Genomic DNA, 20,526 nt, shown 5'->3' with positions numbered 1-20,526 from the left:
GTCTATGCAAACCTTACCTCCTCACACACACATACACGATCACTCAGCAGTAGTAGGAGCACAAACCGTGGTGCTCCACACATCCCGGATCTCTGGAAGCTGGGACGACATGTCCTAGCCTCTAGGTATCCCACAATGCACCACACGATGAGCGTGGTGCATTTGGGGAATACCCTATGAAAGGGGCACACTAGGCACCCGTCTGTGTCTCCTTGGGCTGCGTGCAGCCTGAGGGGACACACAATCCCAGCAGCCCTGTCTAAAAGCCAGGCTTACACATGCAGTCAGGCTGGGCTGGAATGCCAGAATCCGCACAAATCCGGGTGCTTCACATGTGCAGCCTAAACCAGGCTAGGCTACACATGAGAACATTGTATTTTTTCAGAAAGAAGATTGTCAGTGGTAAGAATTGCTTGAGGGGAAGACTTCCACTCATGCTCAAAGGGGGAAAGTGACTTTCTGCAATCCACCTTCATGTCTTCGGAGGGCACAGGTGTCTGCAGAGGGAAGAGGGGATTGCTGTGCATAAGCAAAAGTGTTACTCTCACACAACTCTTAGTCTGGACACCAACAATAACTATAATATTAATCAGTGGACCAGTTCAGATGAACACAGCCTTATACACGCAATAATTTTGGGCTATGCCAAGAATGAGTCCTCTCTGATGTCACCAGTGGATGTGCCAATGCACTTCTAGTACATATTTTAATTGTGTGAGAGAGGTGTCAATCCTGTTTTGGAGTGGGTGAAGAGGGGCAATTAGGATTAATACCTCCCTCGCATGATTATAGGACATGCTGTGAGTTTGTTGTTATGTCTGCTGGTGACATCAGCATGACCCTGACATGATCACACATAAAGGGCTGTGTTAATCTGAACCGGCCCAATAAGAGAGATTTTATATTTCATTACATCTTGATTGATTACTGTTTGTTTAATCATTGCTGTTCATGATCATCTGGAGGATTGTGATTTGAAGAATCCCCACATCATATGGCCATCACAGTTGCTCTCTTGCTAACCCCTCAGTTCTAGTGCTATTCCTCTTGGCCATTTACAACTTTGATTACTAGAAGTTGTTCATTATTAGCATTGGTTACCTGGCTACTGCATATTTCAAGTGAAAAACTTTAAACCTGATCTTGGAACCAGTTGGCTAGAATCTACTGTTTGGTTTATTCTAGACTAATTAAGTTTATTTTTAGAAAGTTAGAATAGCAACATTCAGGGACAAAAAAAAATGAAAACAGGATATTAGGATGTTTTCTTTAGCTATAAGTTTTTATTGCTCAACTCTTGTAGGTACAGTGAAGGAAATAAGTATTTGATCCCCTGCTGATTTTGTCCGTTTGCCCTCTGACACAGAAATGACCAGGCTATAATTGGAATGGTAGGTTTATTGTAGCTGTGAGAGACATAATAACAACAAACAAACCCTCAAAAGCCCAGTGCCCAAAAGTCAGCAATGGATTTGCATTGTAGTGAGGGAAATAAGTATTCGATCCCTTCATAAAAGATGTCTTAGTACTTGGTGGCAAAACCCTTGTTGGCAATCACAGAGGTCAGACGTTTCTTGTAGTTGGCTGCCAGGTTTGCACACAACCCAGGAGGGATGTTGTCCCACTCCTCTTTGCAGATCCTCTCCAAGTCAGAAAGGTTTCGAGGCTGATGTTTGGCAACCCGAACCTTCAGCTCCCTCCACAGATTTTCTATGGGATTAAGGTCTGGAGACTGGCTGGGCCACTCCAGGACCTTCATGTGCTTCTTTTTGAGCCACTCCTTTGTTGCCTTGGCTGTGTGTTTTGGGTCATTGTCATGCTGGAATACCCATCCACGACCCATTCTCAATGCCCTGGCTGAGGGAGGGAGGTGCTCACCCAAGATCTGACGGTACATGGTCCCGTCCATCGTCCCTTCGATGCGGTGAAGGTGTCCTGCCCTCTTAGCAGAAAAACACCCCCAAAGCATAATGTGTCCATCTCCATGTTTGACGGTGGGGATGGTGCTCTTGGGCTCATAGGCAGCATTCCTCCTCCTCAACACACGGCGAGTTGAGTTGATGCCAAAGAGCTCGATTTTGGTCTCATCTGACCACAACAGTTTCACCCAGTTCTCCTCTGGATCATTCAGATGTGCATTGGCAAACTGCAGACGGGCCTGTACATGTGCTGCCTTGAGCAGGGGGACCTTGCGGGCACTGCAAGATTTCAGTCCTTCACGGCGTAGTGTGTTACCAATTGTTTTCTTGGTGACTATGGTTCCAGCTGCCCTGAGATCATTGACAAGTTCCCCCCGTGTAGTTCTGGGCTGCTTTGTCACCGTTCTCATGATCATTGCAACTCCACGAGGTGAGATCTTGCATGGAGCCCCAGACCGAGGGAGATTGACAGTTATTTTGTGTTTCTTCCATTTGCGAGTTATCGTGCCAACTGTAGTCACCTTCTCACCAAGCTGCTTGGAGATAGTCTTGTAGCCCAGTCCAGCCTTGTGCAGGTCTACAACCTTGTCCCTGACATCCTTCGACAGCTCTTTGGTCTTGGGCATGGTGGTGAGTTTGGAAGCTGAGTGATTGCTTGCTTCTATGGACAGGTGTCTTTTATACAGGTACTGTAACAAGCTGGGATTAGGAGCACTCCCTTACAGAGGGTGTTCCTCATCTCAGCTCGTTACCTGCCTATAGTGAAAAGACACCTGGGAGCCTGAAATCTTGCTGGTTGATAGGGGATCAAATACTTATTTCCCTCACTACAATGCAAATCCATCGCTGACTTTTGGGCACTGGGCTTTTGAGGGTTTGTTTGTTGTTATTCTGTCTCTCACAGCTACAATAAACCTACCATTCCAATTATAGCCTGGTCATTTCTGTGTCAGAGGGCAAACGGACAAAATCAGCAGGGGATCAAATACTTATTTCCCTCACTGTAGATGCCAACTGCTAGTGTTAGTACAAGATAACCCCGTTATTCACAGGGGGTTCCATTCCTTGGGGGAGCTGCGGATACCGAATCCGCAAAAAACGGGGCATTAGAGCAATGGGGTGGGGGTGGGGGTTTAGGTTCCTGGTTGCAAAAAATAGCTGGCTTTGCCCCAAATGGCCTCCAGCTGGCCCCCCAGGTGCTCTACCATGCTGAAACCCGCCCCAAAGTCATGATGTTTTGCCCCGGTTTCAGCCATAAAATGACCCCCAATCACTCCAGCAATCAAAATAGCAGCCAGAAATGGTCTCCGAGGTCGTTTCTGACCACCCCTGACCTGTATATATACGAATTTAACCCTTTATTAACCATGTTTTCCCGCATATACCCAAGTCGGGTGCTAATTACCCGACCATGGATGCGCGAACCTGCAAGTGCTGGACTCACGAATTGTGAGGTCCTCCTGTATCACCATTACTTTTTAGTTTTACTAAAGTTTAGGTGAAGCATAATAATAGCGATCTTAAATGGTAACCTTTCTTCAAATATTCATATACCACATTAACCTTTCCTGAAAACTATCAGTCATAATGTTTTCAGATAGAAAAATCACAAATGATTTTGTATGGTCAAGGAAATCTAACAAAATAATGCTTAGGCATATTGGCTATAGTCATTTTCACACCACTGAACAAAATCCTGAACTAGCATGCAAATGTCTTGTATTCATGGTGGCTTGTCTTTAGTCTGGGCTGTGCCTGCTTGGTATTGGTGGGCACAGCAGTGTTTTGTGGTGCTACACAGAAGTATTAGCATAGTGGTTAGAGTGTTGGACTAGGATCGGGAAGACCCAAGTTCAAATCCCCATTCAACCATGAAACTCACTGGGTGACTCTGGGCCAGTCATATCTCTCTCAGCCTAACCTGCATCACAGAGTTGTGAGGATAAACATAAGCATGTACTGAGATCCTTGGAGGAAATGCGGGATATAAATGTAAAAAATAAATATTTGAGATCAAAGTGTAGCTGAGAATATTGTCATCTTAATAAAGCAGTTGTAGGAGACCATTTCAATGCTGAGTATGTTGATCTTTACTGCTTTAGCTGTTTTCTTGCTGTGATAAAATGATAAGCAAAATGTTCCATTTTTCTGGGATTTGTTCTTGTTTTTTTTTAGATTAATCAGATGGCCACAGCTCCTGACTCTCAGAGACTAAAGCTGTTAAGGGAAGTAGCTGGCACTAGAGTATATGACGAACGTAAAGAAGAGAGTATCTCCTTAATGAAAGAAACTGGTAAAAATAGTTTTTGACCATTACAGTTTCAAAATATAGCCACATCATGCTAGAAGTGTTTGCCATGATAGAAGTTTTATAAGAGAACTTGATGGTTTTCTTAGAATGCAGTGGTATAGCAAGTTGGGGGGGGGGAGCTAATGTTTTCAACACTATCTTGAAATGGTTGCTGTGGTGTAGAATTCTGTTATGTGCATTGATCCATAAGTGTGTACAACAGCAGGGCTCCACATATATAGCCCTGATGAGGATATTGATTAGTTCAGGGGATGGTGGGTGGACTAAATCGATCCTTGAGCAGCTGATTGGAGTGATTGCCGTTTATCTGATAGGGCTATTGATGGATTGGGCTGGGAAATTTCACAGCCCCCATTTGCACATGCTTGCCCATCAAGTAGGTATAGATGCCTTCAATCCATGTTGTGAGGAAATGTTCCCAAGTATATTTCCTTATTTCTCCTTTTCATCCATTATTTTCTTAGGAGTAAGAGCAGTGAACACTAATAGTTTTCTGAACGTTCATTTGTTTATTTTGGAACATGGAAGTGATGGGTCATTTCCATCTTGTTAATTTGAAGTTTTAATGTGAAATAAATTGCATGTAGATAATTTTTAATCAGACACGAATAGTAACAATTGAGAACACATAATACTATTCATTGTAGTTCTCCTGAAAGGATACTTTGCTTTAAAGAAAGTTACTGCATGCAGTATTCTTACTGAGTCATTTCCTGTATAAAAGGAACCAAATTTTGACACTTGTTGCTTATTATCTATGGTAATTGGATAATTTTGTTTAAAAAAAAAATAGAGGGGAAAAGGGAAAAAATAAACGAGCTGTTGAAGTATATTGAAGAGCGATTACATACCCTGGAAGAGGAGAAAGAAGAGCTAGCTCAATATCAAAAGTGGGATAAAATGAGGAGAGCACTGGAATATACCATTTATAATCAGGAACTTAATGAAACGCGAGCTAAACTCGATGAGGTAAGTCAATTTCCCCTTGCCTACTAAAAATATAATGTATTGGATCCAAAGAGTGATCTTTGTGCAAGGGGACTTCCTCACTCTTTCCTCCCCTGTTGAAAAGTAGGGATGTGCATGGAACCAGGCGGGGGTGGTTCGATGGCGGGGAGGGGTGCTGCTGCTTTAAGAGCAGGGGAGGGTGCACTCACCCCTCCCTCCACTCTTTCCCTGCCAGTGCTTTTTTTCGAAAGTTCATGTGGTGCAGCATACCTCCCTGCCACATCGTTGCCCCTGTTTACTGGATACAACCGGAAGTATCTGCGCGGGTACGTGTGTGTGCAATGTGCTCACAGGTGTGTTGGATAGGTTCCCTGAATTAAAGCAGCATCTCCCCACCCCCACCATCGATCCGGTGGAACCGGACTCCTTTCAAACTGTTAGGGTCAGGATGTTCCATGCACATCCCTACTGAAAAGCCTCTCCTAAAACTTGGAGGATCCTCCAGAACAGTGTGGGGGCTGCAGGGAAAAGGGAGAAGCAGCTGAATTCAGGCAGAGATCCCTGCCTACATGATTTTAGCTGATTCCCTGCTTCCCAGCAGCAGGGAATCTCAGGAGGCTCAGCTTTTGATGGGAGGCTGCAGAGAATGCAGTAGGGAAAGAGATGCTCAAAAATCCTCTTTTGGGAGTGTCTTTCCATTTGCAATACTGTGAATTCAAGCCAGTTTTTTCATTATCAACATTTCTTTCTTTCAACATATATAATTTTATGCCTTTAAAAAAAAAGGTTTTCTAAATAATGTTAATTCACAAAATTGATCAGAATGTTAGTGCTGATTGAGTTCTGGTATCCTTTCAGCTTTCTGCCAAACGAGAAACAAGTGGAGAGAAATCAAGACAATTAAGAGACGCACAGCAAGATGCTCGAGATAAAATGGAAGTAAGTCCCTTAGGCAACAGAGCATAATAATAGTTTTCTATTGCACAGTGGCCCTTTTCCATGGATACTTGCATGCAACAAGTATTGTCATGACTAGTAGCCAGAGATTGAAAAATAGCATTTACACAAAACAGGATTATACATTCCATCTATGCAGTGCCCTTTGGACAGAGACTACACCTGATGAAGTAATGTGCTTCCATGTATGCGCATTCCCCTGGCTGGATCAGAGTAACAGTTTATCAGAATTCCCCAGAGAATGTAGGAGCCAAGTCTTGGGTGCTCAGCTTCAGAACAACTTGGTGCTTCCACTTTTGAACTGCAATACAACTAAACACTTCTAGAATGCTTTTAAAGTGCCTGACTCATCATTCTTAAATTTCAACATTGTAGAGACTTTGTCAGGACAGATAACATGAAATGAGAGAAACAGTTAAATTGTTAGATAATTAACATTTCTTATTGTGTGTGTTCTGGAAACCCACTCCTCTGTTACAAGTAAAAAATGATGCCTGTCAAGTAATAACTTTACACATTTAATCAGTGACCTTGCAGCCTGCTGGCTGCACAGCAGAGACATTCTGACAGGCCGAGTGGCTTCAGCTCTTCCCAGTCACCTTGTCTTACTGCTAGTAGCAGTTTGGCAGGTTTTTCTCCTTCTGCAGCACACCTGTGAATGGTGCACCAGTCAAAGAGGCATAAGGAGCAATACCTGGAGGTCTTTTCTCTGTGTGATCCACTGAGATGGCTCTGAATCCTCCAACCTGATGACAGTATTTCCCCCAAACACTTGTTGATGTGTGTTGCATCTCTGTACAGGAAATTGAACGGCAAGTCCGAGAACTAAAAACCAAGATTTCAGCTATGAAAGAAGAGAAAGAACAGCTCAGTGCGGAAAGACAAGAACAGATAAAACAGAGGACCAAACTAGAACTTAAAGCAAAAGACTTGCAAGATGAACTGGCTGGAAATAGTGAACAAAGGGTAAGTGGGCAGTGCGGGGAGTGCTCCTCATGCAGTGCCATCCCAATGCCTTTCAAGGACCTCGTGGGGCTGCTTGGGAAGTTGCTGTGTATGGAGCGGGGACGCCTCATGCGGTACTCTTGCAGAATGTTGAAAGGCATTGGGAGATTTCCATCCAAGCCTCGCGAAGCCATTTGGAAAGGCTGTTAACAATCCTCCCTCCTTGCATGACACCTTTGCAGACCTTGGGAAGGCTTGGATAGGGAGCTTCTTACCCGCGTCTTGCAAAGCCTTTTGGAAAGGTGGCACACAAGGAAGAGAGTGATGGCAACTCTGCTCAAGGTGCCCTTCTAAAACCTTGCAGCAGTTGGATTCCAATCCAACCTCCGCAAGGATTTGGAATGTGGGGTTCTGGAGAGGCGTGTGCTTGCCAGCAGCTTGCTGATCTTTAATCGTTGATAGTAATAAACTAAACTAAACTGCCAGCAGCTTCTCATTGCCCAGCTCCTTTGAAAGCTTTGAAAGGTGGCCAAGGCATCAAGAAGAAGCTGCTAGCAAGCAATCTCCTTTCATCAGCCTGTGCCTCCTTTAAATGCTTGAGTGGGTAGTGAGGGATTGACAACATGTTGCACCTTGCCTAAAAGGAGTAAAAAACTGGGGCTGCCTCTGCCCACCCTCATTGCACTCACAAAACGTTTTTCAGTTCATGGTGTATTAGTCTGGATGTCAGCCACTATTCCTTGTTGTAATAGCGTTTGTCAATCATGTAATATGACGTTACATGTAATGACGTTTGGTACATACTATGGCAGTCAAAGGGAAACTTTCTCTCAAACGACTTAGCCTATGTCACCTTTATTTTCAGAAAAGACTATTAAAAGAGAGGCAGAAACTTCTTGAGAAAATTGAAGAGAAGCAGAAAGAATTGCAAGAAACAGAACCCAAGTTCAACAGTGTAAAAGAAAAAGAAGAACGAGGAATTGCCAGGTGTGTGTAGCGGTTAGTGACACTGATGTGCAATATGAAAGGGAAACACTGGGTGCCCATGGGCACCCAAGCATGTCTGTCTTGAAGAGAATGCGAAGGTCCTTATCGTGTATCTTACATGAGAAGCAAAAGAATATTCTGAAATTGATTTGGATCCTCTACAACCTTCGTGTAAGAGAGATGGCATGAGCTGATGAGATGCCATGGGGCTGTCCTGTGTAAGATGCAGTGGCACAGGAGTGGAGTAGGAGAGGGTGACGCCTTCCCTCTCCTACCAGGAATAGACTTGAGATTTTAAATTATTTTTAAAGTTGGTGCTGCCCAATCTGAGTCTTAAGTGATAGAACTGGATAGTAGTCCACTAACTGCTTGGAGTAATCACTCAAACTAATAACTCGAACTGCTTTGAGTTATCACTAACTGCTTTAAGTAAATATGGGGAAGCAGCATAAAATAAAGTATGTACATGGTATTCTAGTTTACATTTCTATTAACATTCATAATAGCTACAATATTTTTTTTTGGAGCTTGTATTACTTGTATAGGCCCCTGTCATTTGGCTAGTAGAACATGGTAAAGTAAAGTGTGCTGTCGAGTCGGTGTCGACTCCTGACAGCCACAGAGCCCTGTGGTTGTCTTTGGTACAATACAAGAGGAGTTTACCATTGCTACCTCCCGCATAGTATGAGATTATGTCTATATCACTGCTGCCCTATATCACTGCTATATCACTAGTCTGGGAAACATACCAGCAGGGATTCGGACCGGCTTGGTAGTCAAGCCATTTCCCCACTGCGCCATTAGGTAGATTAATACATACAGTTGGGGGGGTGGGGTGTAAAAAATGAACCCCACACAAGTATCTGTTGAAATGACTCCTTCAGTTACCTAAGATGGTTATGTTCTTTACAAAAGTTGAAAAGATTAGCCCATTATGTTTATAGAATAGTACTTCCTTTAAAAAAAGTAATTTGATTCATTTTTCCCCCCTCTTCAGACTGGCACAAGCTACCCAGGAAAGAACAGATCTTTATGCAAAACAAGGTCGAGGAAGTCAGTTTACCTCTAAAGAAGAAAGAGATAAATGGATTAAAAAAGAGCTCAAGTCCCTAGATCAAGCAATCAATGACAAGAAACGACAGATTGCTGCTATACATAAAGATTTAGAAGATACAGAGGCCAATAAAGAGAAGAATCTGGAGCAGTACAGTGTAAGGAGCTGAGATTAGTGCAAGATTGCTTGTAGTCATCAAATATATGTTTTGATGCCCTATACAGATGTTCTCTCTGTGTACAATGGGCTGGGGTGGGGAGTTGGATTATGTTAAACCGGTCTGTGAAGTACTCACTCCAGGCTCTCCCAGTGTCTATGTGATAAACATCTTGATTGATTCGGAACCAGCATTCCTTCTAACAGGGTTTCCCAGATGTTGTTCACTACAACTCCCAGCATCCCCAGATGGAATGGCCTTTGACAGGGGATTATGGGAGTTGTAGTCCACAACATCTGGGAATTCCAGTAGAGGGAGCACTGTTCGGGACCCCTGGCTTTGAGAGCGAAGGATTGTGTGGATTAGACCTGTGCTTATAGGAGGACCATTTTCAACATGAGGATGTTGGGTGGTAAGGGAACAGAATGTACATGCTGGGGAAAGGGGCAGCAGCAGTGAGTTCTCTTAATTCCCCGCTGCTTGTAGAATACATTTGCATAAGGCTTGAATTCCAAAGAAAAAACTTCAAATCAAATGTGATTGATTGTAACTGAATTGTTAACTTATTATCTGTACTCTGAAAATAGCCAGAAATCTGAATTGCCTAGTCACGATTTGATTTTTTGCTACCCGTGTCAGGCTGGTCTCTGGGGCATCTAGGAGAGACCATATTACTCCTGTATTGAAGGAGTTACAATGGCTGCTGATATGTTTCCGGGCAAAATACAAGGTGTTAGTTATAACTTATAAAGCCCTAAACAGCTTGGGCCCTGAGTATTTAAGAGAACGTCTTCTTTGTTATGAACCCCACCGCCCATTGAGATCATCAGGAGAGGTCCGTTTCCAGTTGCCACCGGCTTGTCTGGTGGCTACTAAGGAGGGATGGGCTTTCTCCATTGCTGCCCCGAGGCTTTGAAATGCGTTCCCTAGTGAAATAAGAGCCTCCCCATCTCTGACAATTTTTAAAAAGTCTTTAAAGACACACCTGTTCACCCAGGCTTTTAAATGATACTGTTTTGATTGTTTTTAATGTTGTTTTTAAATTTTTAAATTGTCATATTTTAAATTTCTTATTTTTGTTTTTAACTAACGTTTTAATGTTTTTATTTTGTTGTAAACCACCCAGAGACGCAAGTTTTGGGTGATATAAAAATATGTTAAATAAACAAACAAATAAATGTTCCCTGACAAAAGCATACTTCATCTCATTCTAGACAGTTACACAATATTTATGCTGTTTAAAGGTAACAAGGTGGTTGGAAGTGAAGCAGAATGATAAGATGTTGAGTTAAAAACACCCCCTCTTTTCATATGCATTAGAAATTGGACCAGGATCTTAATGAAGTAAAAGCTCGTGTTGAAGAATTGGACAGAAAATATTATGAAGTGAAAAACAAAAAAGATGAACTACAGAGTGAGAGAAAGTAATGTATTGACTTTTCTTGTTTCCAGTCTTGTGAAGAATGTGCAAGCTTATACAGCATACTTTAAAAGTTATGTAAATATCTGTTGCTTTTTATAAATATTTTTAAGTGTCTTATTCTGCAAAGATTTTACCATTGATTTTGAAAATCATTGATCAAGCATTTTAAATATATAGCTTTACTGTTGGGTATCTTTAATATACTTCAGAGTGTTTTTGTCCATATGCAAGAAGATAACAGCAATGCTTGAACTGAGTTGGGTTAGTCTGCTGGCACAAGAAGATAAATTGTCCCCTCATGCTGGCATATATTCAGTTGTGCTCCACCTTGTGGAGTCGGGTCATGTCTTTTTACAGGAAATAATTGCACTCTTAAAAAAAAATAATAATAATAATGTAAATGAAGCCAGTGTGTTTGCCATCTAAACAGAACTAGCACACCAGTGGAGTAGCACTTCCTGGGAATCATAACTTTATTTTCCTAGGAATTCTTATCGTCATAGTTGTGGATAAACACTTGAGAATGTGCAGGCAGGATTTTCCCATCTCATTGTTCTATGAGTACCATCTTTGAGTGCCACCAGAGATGGCTGCTGTATGTAGGAGTGGGTGGCTTGCCACAGAGTTGTCCCTGCAGTGCGGGAGAGCCTTCTGCATTTGCTGCTGCTTCCAGAGCTCTCTCTTGCTGTTCACTCCCTGTGCCTCTCTGATGGGGTCAGCTTCTGCATAGCCACACGTTGCAGCCAATATACTTCCTCCCAGTCCTCTCTACTTCCATTGTGGTCAAATCAGGTGAAGCATTGCCCTGCGGTCACTATGGGAGTAGGGCCAAAGACCTGCCATACTGTGTACCACTAGTTGAAAAGTACTAGAACCTGGTTAATGGATTTCAGCCATTAGGAAGCATGGTTTTTAATGCCATCACAAATCTTGGCTCCCATCCATGGCTGCCATTCTTTGGTTCTTTCCTGTCCTTTAGTGCCTCAGCTCTTACCAAAATATTCTGAATTTCCCAAAATGTTATGGTTTATATGAAGCAGGCCAATTGAATATATGGAACTGCATGATTAATATAGTTTAGGTTTCAATCTGGATGTTTCTGGCATAAAGCCCTTCTGCCTAAGATTTTATTCTCCAACCTGAAGGCAAATCTTTTAGCAGCAACTTTGTCAGTACATGAAAAAGAAATGGATCTCTAAAAGGGATGTTGCAATTTACCCCCTCCTGTTTGTTTCTTTAAAAATATTTAGATTATTTTGAAGTACTATAGACCATACAAGAGAGTTGGTGAAAGAACTAATAGTGCACTGAGTACCTCTCTGAATGCTTTAGAATTACAACAGTCATTAAGAGATTAGAAAACTCTAGTATAGCCATCCCGATCTGGTATCTTATGTAGAGAGTATATTAACAGTGTATTGCTTCTCCTTGAAGGTGTATAGAGTAACATTAAGTCAATGGTTACTTTTTCAGTTACTTGTGGAGAGAAGAAAATGCAGAACAGCAAGCTCTTGCTGCAAAACGAGAGGACTTGGAAAAGAAACAGCAACTTCTTCGGGCAGCAACAGGAAAGGTAGAATTCCTGGCATATATTTATCGTTGGATGCAATTGTTTGGTTTATTAAAAAGATTAGTGTTGCAGGTGCTATAGTTCTGCTGCTGCTCCCTCTTAAGATACACCCCCCCCCAATTGCAGGGTGTGGGCAGGTGGAGCTTATTCAGGCTGTGAGTATGTATTGAAACTGTGACGATAGAGCTTTGACAAACTTGTATTTGTGGCTTATGGGAAGATTCAGATCCATCTCAGATTTTTCTGTTAGTTCATGCAATTACCAAGTATTTGCTTAAGTGCAAGCAGCTGCCCATTGCTTAAGTTTCAATGACTATGTAAATTAGCTTGCAAGAATAAATAAGGGGATTAGGCTATTCTGTTGTAACTCAATATGTAAACTACAGGAAACCCTTCTACTTTATTATGGCAGGCTATTCTAAATGGCATTGACAGCATAAACAAAGTCTTGGAGCATTTTCGTCGCAAAGGCATTAACCAACATGTTCTGAATGGCTATCATGGAATAGTAATGAATAACTTTGAGTGTGAGCCTGCTTTCTACACATGTGTCGAAGTTACTGCAGGAAACAGGTATGTTTTTCATTTGTAGGTTTCCTCATGTCAAAATATTTGATGCTCTGCTAAACTAAAAATGGTTGGGGGGAGAATAAACTATTCTGCTAAACTGGATTGTGAGCTAGCTGTAAGATGCTCAACTATGTCTTTAAAAAGTTTCATACATAAAAATAGGCATTTTAACATGATTTTCTAATACATAAGGATTTTCCCCCCTTGGTAATCTCTGATGGCATGTGAATGACATACTGTGCTGTCTTAATTATGTGAAACCTTGATTAATTCTTATTCTCTCCTTCATATTTTGTCTTAGGCTATTTTATCATATTGTAGATTCCGATGAGGTTAGTACTAAGATATTGATGGAGTTCAATAAAATGAATCTACCCGGAGAAGTAACTTTTCTGCCCTTGAACAAACTGGATGTTCGAGACACTGCTTATCCTGAAACAAATGTGAGTCATTCTTATAGGTAGATGTGGGGTTCTGTATAATTAACAATAGTATCAGTGCTACATTGACCACAGAGAAGAAAATTGAGGGGATTTCATGCAACCCAGTGGCCATATGTTGTGTGTCTCCATTATTTGTGTGCTTCTAATACTCATGTTTTTAGTCCAGTTACTTTCACTCCATTTAGGTGAATTCTGGAAAATTAAAGGGAATTTTGCCTTGATGATGATGATTTTTTATTTTACATTTACATTTATATACCGCCCCAAACCAATTATCAGTATTGGTCTTGATAGATTATTTCAGTCTGGGTCATACACTCCACAAAATGTTTTTTTAAAAAAAGTGTAACTGGAATATGGATGTAAACCACTGAAGTGTGTGTTGTGCTTTTTTTTTTATTTTTTATTTTTTAACTTTCAGGATGCTATTCCTATGATCAGTAAACTGAGATATAATCCAAGGTTTGATAAAGCTTTCAAACATGTTTTTGGAAAGACTCTAATTTGTCGGAGCATGGAAGTATCTACTCAGCTGGCCAGAGCTTTTACTATGGATTGTATTACTTTGGAAGGTATGGTTTTGCACATAGCTTTTATTTTTTAGCAAAAGGGATTTTCCTGTTTTGATGTTTGACAGCTCCTCAGTATAACATCTAATCCATTATATTTAAGCCAGTCTTCTTTACTAATTATCTAGCATTTTTCACTCTATTATGGTATTTATGTTGGTGATGAAAATCTATTTTTGAGATCATAATAAATTTAAGACAAACACATGGGGGTGCTTGATCCTATATAAGAACTATGTGATTTTGTACTTAATTGCTAATATTATGTTGCATTGCCTTTTGACTAACACCTCTGAGGTGAACCCACATTATGTTGCAATAGCCAGTATTAGTTAATAAAAAATAATTTTTGTTTCTTCCTAGGTGATCAAGTCAGCCATCGAGGGGCTTTGACTGGGGGTTATTATGATACAAGAAAGTCTCGACTTGAACTCCAGAAAGATGTTAGGAAAGTAGAAGAAGAATTGGGAGAACTTGAAGCAAAACTCAATGAAAACTTGCGCAGAAACATTGAAAATATCCTTCATATAATGTGTATGGGAGTAATTGCTTGTTTGCTTAATAAAACATACATTTGTTATGCAGGGAAAATGAGATGACCAGACATCCTCAAATCCACTTGCCAGTGGCAAGCCTCCAAAGTCCTCTTAGGGATGTGCAGCAGAACATTTTGATGTCGAGACATTTCAATTTAAAATGGGCCATTTCGAGCTCAACACAAACCACCCTCTAAATAAAGGGCCTGTTTTGAGCTCGGAACAAAACAGCCCCATTTCCATCAAAACGTTTCAAGCACCATTTTGGAGGCCTGTTTTCCCTTTTGCTGATTGGTTTTCTGGCACTGGTTTCCAATTGACTTGTGATCTCTTTTTTGGTTGACCTTCTATCATACAAACAAAACAGTGTTGTCATGGGCAACTGTGCCCCCATTGGCTGGGGGGATGGAAGGGAGAACACAGAAGGAGGGAATTTCAAAATGTATTCAAAGGGATTGGAAGACAGAAGGAGAGCCCCTATGCCTCCCTTGAAGAGGATACATCAAGAGAGGAGGAAGATAGGTTTGATTTTGTTGTTTTCTTTTCTCAGCACTGAGTACAATATGCTGTGCTATTTCTGCTATAACTATCTGGTTTTGCTGGCTCTCAAATTGACATAGGCAGAACTTGTGTGCATGGCTTCCTTGGGTTATGGGATTTTTTGTTTGTGAGATAATGAGGCTATTCTCATGATGAGGGGGAAACATGGCTAAAGGAGCCCAGCCCGGTCTCCCCCATCATGAGAACTCATGGGTGAACCCAGTGGTTCTTTGGCGGCTAGCCCACCAAAGTAGCCCTCCCCTTAACCCAGGTCAGCGAAGCAAGCACTCCACCAACCCGGGTTGTCAGATCGTGTGGCAGTGCAGCTGCACACTGCGCCAACACACATGGAGACCCCCCCTGCCAGGAGGCTCAAACAAGCCTCCCTTTCCTGGGGGTCTCTGCAGGATGCTCCCCACACTCACATCTTGTGACTTTGGGAGCCAGGCGGCCCCCAGTCTCCGCCACCCCAACTGACTCCATGACGGAGCCAGTAATTGTGTGGGATTTCTTAGTGATTGCTGTGATGAGCTCAATATTTGGCCTTGAGACTAACCTGTGCTTCACTCACTGCTCTAGTCTACTCTGCAATCTGCATTGTGAGATGTACTCGGTCAAACTGTGCTTGAAGTTGCTCTAGTTGCACTTGTGACTATGCTTGCTTCTAAATAAGGGTGCTGCTGTGGCAGCTGTTCCAATGCTAGGAAGTAATATAAGGAGTTGTAAGAGAGCAACTTGTATCAATGATACTTCAGCTCAGGCACTGTGGCTGGCAATGGATTCTGGGTTTGCGATTCTTTTTGGTCATTTTTGGACTGTTTAAAATATGTGTTCTGTGTTGGCAGGGACAGATTGCCTTTATTGTGTGCTTCTGTGGTGTTTTTCAAGGCTGAGTTGCAATGCAGAATTGCAATGCAAAATTTGTGTATGCAGTCTGTGAGTGCAGTTTGCTCAGCTAGAACTGCTTATTTTTAAATTTTTAATCTTTACCTTTCCCCCCAAACCCCCATAGAATCATATAGGGTTTGGGAAAACATTTATTTAAAATCACCTGCTTGCCCATTTCTTTTATCAGTTGGGTGGTAGGTAGCACCCATCATGCCCTACCACCCAACCTACTTTGGTGTCCCTAGTAGCAAGGGATGTTTCCATTGTTCCCTCTGGCCGAACCACTGACACATTTTTGAGTTGTTTCATCAAAACAGCCAGTTTGACTGCTGTTTTGACAAAACGTTTCGGCGGTTTTGCATTTTGAGCTCAAAACAAAACGCAAAATCTGTTTTGTGTACATCCCTATGTCCTCTGGTGAGCAGGACTCCCAGCACTCCACAGATCTCATCGCTAGAGGTCTCCTTTTCTCTATATTTGAATAAATAAAAGGGGATTGGTAGTGATAACAAATAATGGCTGACTAGTGAGCTAAGCCTTTGTGGATCCTTGGCGACAACTTTACAAATAGTATGAAAACTTATCAAGTTATAGTTGGCTTTAGAGGAAAGAGAAGATGAGCCCACAACTGAGATGTTTACTGACATTGCCTCTGGTGCTTGTTGAAGTTGGGATAAGTGTTTCAATAGCATTGCTTAGAATCTGTGTATGAGCTTGTTACTTCATTTTGAATAATGAGCATAATTCTGTTATGTATGTTCAAAGAAGAGGATGTTGTGTTTTATAGACAGCAGCATTGTTTTCCTTAAAGCATCAAGTTTTAGAACCTTGGGAAATGGAATGCATTGTATTTTTTAAGGGCCATGATGAATTAAGGGACATGTATTTATAGTAAGACATAGGATATTATAAAGAAAATAACTGGCACAGGCAGTATTACTGTCAGGGAAATGCTAGGCCTGTTCACACCTCCTGTATTCTTATTCAGTTGCTCTCTATCTGGGGCAAGTTTTGGAGCACGAGTGACTTGTGCCTAGGCAAGGATTAGGGCTAGATGGGGATATGAGAGACACACACAGTCGTCCCATTCTTCCTAATGGCTAGTTGCACTGCCTATGTGGACATGACTAATTTTGGAGACCAAAACAGAATTCCATTGACCCCCATAGGAATTCTCTATGCGTGGGCTCTGTGCTGAGTAGAGTGGACTGAAGTTACACTGTGAGTAGCCTGAGGTTTTTATTATTTTCCACTACAATATTGACAGTTGCTAAAAAAAATTACATTTTATGTACATAGGCTGGAAAGAAGTATTTTATATTGCATCCAAATTTATTTCAAGTTACAATTCATTTTATGTGACATCATTATTAAGTGTCCAAACATGGCTAATTATTAGTTGGTAAGATCCAGGCATGTGAATACTTTTATAAGTTTTCAATTGTATTATGGCTTGTGTTTTGTTTACTTAAGGCAAGTCACAGCATGTAGTATTTCTGTGTTATAGTATGCTCTATGGTAAGAGGTCTGTATTTAAGTGATGATAGTTTGTCTGAGCCCATTTATGTTAATAAAGTGTTAACACAAAGGGGCTGTCTCAGATTTATATATATATATATATATATATATATATGTGTGTGTGTGTGTGTGTGTGTGTGTGTATATGTGTATATATATATATGTATATGTATGTATGTATGTATGTATATATATAATATATATGTATGTATATATATACTAGTATGTTTAAGCCTGTTATAATAACGGGCGCTAGCTTTTACCCTCCCTTTATTTATTTTTCCTTTTTTTGGTTTATTCTTTCTGTCTGTTTCTTTATCTCTCTGTCTCTTACTCTCTTTACTGTTTTCCTGTATTCCCCCCTTTTTTTGTTTTTTGCTATTTCTTCTCCCTTGCTTTGTAGGGGTGTGCACCGGACCGCGGACCTGCGGCTCGGCACTGGGGTGGGGGGTTCCATTAAGGGCGGGGGGGGCTTTACTCACCCCTCCCGCGCTTTGCTGCTCTGGCGCCATAATTATTTTTAAAAATGCGCCGCAGAATTGCTCGTTGCTCGCCGCTCCTTCTTGACTTCAAAATCGGGCGGCAGGATACTTCCCTGCCGCCCCCGAAGCCCCCTCAAGCCATTTGAGCTCTTGAAATCTCGCCCGGACCGAGTGCTAAAGCGCTCGGGCGGGCGGCGGGGAGATGTCTGTCCGTCCGCCCGCCCCCTTCCCTGCCTTCTGCGAAGTGCAGGGAGCCTTCTGCGCACGTGCGCGCAGAAGGCTCCCTGCTTCTGCGCACGCGCGCGCAGAAGGCTCCCTGCACTTCGCAGAAGGCAGGGAAGGGGGCGGGCGGACGGACAGACATCTCCCCGCCGCCCGCCCGAGCGCTTTAGCACTCGGTCCGGGCGAGATTTCAAGAGCTCAAATGGCTTGAGGGGGCTTCGGGGGCGGCAGGGAAGTATCCTGCCGCCCGATTTTGAAGTCAAGAAGGAGCGGCGAGCAACGAGCAATTCTGCGGCGCATTTTTAAAAATAATTATGGCGCCAGAGCAGCAAAGCGCGGGAGGGGTGAGTAAAGCCCCCCCGCCCTTAATGGAACCTCCCCCCCCAACCCTCCCGAACCAAAACCACCCCTTGTCCGGATCGGTTCGGAGGCCAGTGGAATGGCCTCCGAACCGATCCGTGCACACTACTATTGCTTTGTTTTAACATATTCATGATTTTTTTTTTAAGTAATTTTCTGTATTTCTCCCCCCTCTGCCCTCATAGTATTTATTTATACACCACTGTGAGTGGAAAGGAACTGTGAGTGGAAAGGAACTCTCTCTGCTTGTGAGGGCTACCCTGTCGGCTGGTGTGTTGCGACTTCAGCCTGATTTCATGGGTCTTGTTAGTAAATTTTGACAATGTGGTGACAGTAATCATCAACGTGCTGTGCTCTGTTAAGCTTGCTAAATAAAAGATCAAAGTTTGCTTCACTGTGAGTGGAGAAGCACTTTCTCTGGTTCTGAGGGCTTCCCTGGCGGTTGGTGTGCTGACTCCCTTCAGGGAGTTTAGACTCCTGGCAGTATTTTGTTGTAAATCACTAATAGAAAGCCACTCCTGGATGTTATGAGTTAATTTTGGCAATGAAGTGCCAGAAATAAGCGTCCTGTTTTGCTCTCGGAATAATCTCCTCTAACGGTGAAGTGGAGACGGTTAGTGAACTCAGCTGCTGCGTGCGGGCGTTATTTATGCAGACTATTTCCCCGCCCTTAGTTGGAAGGGGTGGGGGGGAATTTCGCAATATGTGATTGGTTGGCCGGGGAAAGGGCAAGGAAATGGCGGCTGCACTCCGCTCCATGAGCTGGGCTTACTGTGTACTTTTGTTTGTGCTTGTGCAACTGTGTGTTATGGCAGCCCGTCCTCCCAAGTCCTCCTTTCCACCACCCCCTGACACGGATGGCCATTTTCTTTTAAATATTGTCAAGAACGACTAAAAGGGCTAAAATGCCCCATTACAATGCCACCGCGGCTGCCGCCGCCAACCAGCCACCCCCCCCAAGCAAAAACCCACACCCCCACTTTTTAGGGACAAAACGGCCCATGAGCATTCCCCCGGGGCTCCCGCTGCCGAACTACCGCCAGCCCTCCCAGCTGCCGAGACCTCTCCTCCCCGGGAGCATGTCCTAAAATCGCTTGCATGACCAACGTAGAGAAGGAGAGAGGAGCTCTGCATGCGAGCTCCTCTCTCCTTCTCTACGTTGGTCATGCAAGCGATTTTAGGACATGCTCCCAGGGAGGAGAGTTGTGTTGGTAAGCAGGTTTCGGCAGCTGGGCGGGCGGGCGGGCGGTTGGCGGCGTTAGCCGCGTGGGCATTCGGGGGCATTTTCAAGGGCCGTTTTGGTCCTTAAACATGGGGGTGGGGGTTTAAAGCTTGGAGAGGGGGGCGGACGGTTGGCGGCGACAGCCGCGGGGGCATTTTAGGCCTTTTAGTCGTTCTTCACAATATTTAAAAGAAGATGGCCGTCTGTGTCTGGGCCGTCTGTGGTCTGGCTCCGCGCATGCCCAGAACGGCCCAAAAAGACACGGGCAGCACGGCCGCACGCTTAAGGGTTTTATGGTATAGGATATATATGTGTGTGTGTGTGTGTGTGTGTGTGTAATCCATAATTAACTATGGATGAATAATAATGAATAGAATGTTTTCCTTAGCACATTGCATGGATTAATAATGAAATTGATCAGCTCATGAATCAAATGCAACAGATTGAAACCCAACAGAGAAAATTCAAAGCTTCCAGAGACAGCATCTTGTCAGAGATGAAAATGCTGAAAGAGAAGAGACAGCAGTCGGAGAAAACATTCATGCCTAAGGTGTGGGATATCTTAGAATACTTTCATTTAGTAGGCATACACTAGTTTCATTATACTGGGATTCAGGATAACTTTTTAGTGCAACATATAATTGAGTTGTATCCTGTGGCACCACATTCTACGAGCAGGTTAATTGTTTTGTTTTGTTAAGCCATTGAGGAGAGGAATACAGGAGGCTATGACTGTGTTTTAATCTAGTTACAGTGTATACTTCTCTGAGAGTTCCTAAATCTGTATCAGGCTTTTGAGGCATATAAGTAGCTGGGATGTATTAACTGCTTTTATACATTTTCTTTAGCTGGCCCCACCCACTGAGATAAATGAACTAGAAGGGCTCTTATTCATGGTGGAATGC

At 42.7% G+C, this 20,526-nt stretch overlaps 1 protein-coding gene across 1 annotated transcript in view; it reads left to right on the top strand.

Moving 5' to 3' along the window:
• Positions 1-20,526, top strand: part of SMC3 (structural maintenance of chromosomes 3) — a 42,654-nt gene that overhangs the window by 7,278 nt on the left and 14,850 nt on the right. Inside the window, exons 8-20 of the mRNA XM_053308528.1 lie at positions 4,095-4,212; positions 5,024-5,199; positions 6,037-6,117; positions 6,937-7,101; positions 7,946-8,067; positions 9,065-9,278; positions 10,599-10,702; positions 12,175-12,274; positions 12,684-12,844; positions 13,143-13,284; positions 13,706-13,856; positions 14,217-14,369; positions 20,020-20,171. Coding sequence (XP_053164503.1) covers positions 4,095-4,212; positions 5,024-5,199; positions 6,037-6,117; positions 6,937-7,101; positions 7,946-8,067; positions 9,065-9,278; positions 10,599-10,702; positions 12,175-12,274; positions 12,684-12,844; positions 13,143-13,284; positions 13,706-13,856; positions 14,217-14,369; positions 20,020-20,171 — 1,839 coding nt within the window. The remainder of the gene's footprint in view (positions 1-4,094; positions 4,213-5,023; positions 5,200-6,036; positions 6,118-6,936; positions 7,102-7,945; positions 8,068-9,064; positions 9,279-10,598; positions 10,703-12,174; positions 12,275-12,683; positions 12,845-13,142; positions 13,285-13,705; positions 13,857-14,216; positions 14,370-20,019; positions 20,172-20,526) is intronic.

This window comes from Hemicordylus capensis, chromosome 3 (assembly GCF_027244095.1).
Source record: "Hemicordylus capensis ecotype Gifberg chromosome 3, rHemCap1.1.pri, whole genome shotgun sequence".
Taxonomy (NCBI): Eukaryota; Metazoa; Chordata; class Lepidosauria; order Squamata; family Cordylidae; genus Hemicordylus; species Hemicordylus capensis.
Note: the sequence above shows the minus strand (reverse complement) of the source record. Positions and strands in the feature narration are given on the sequence as shown.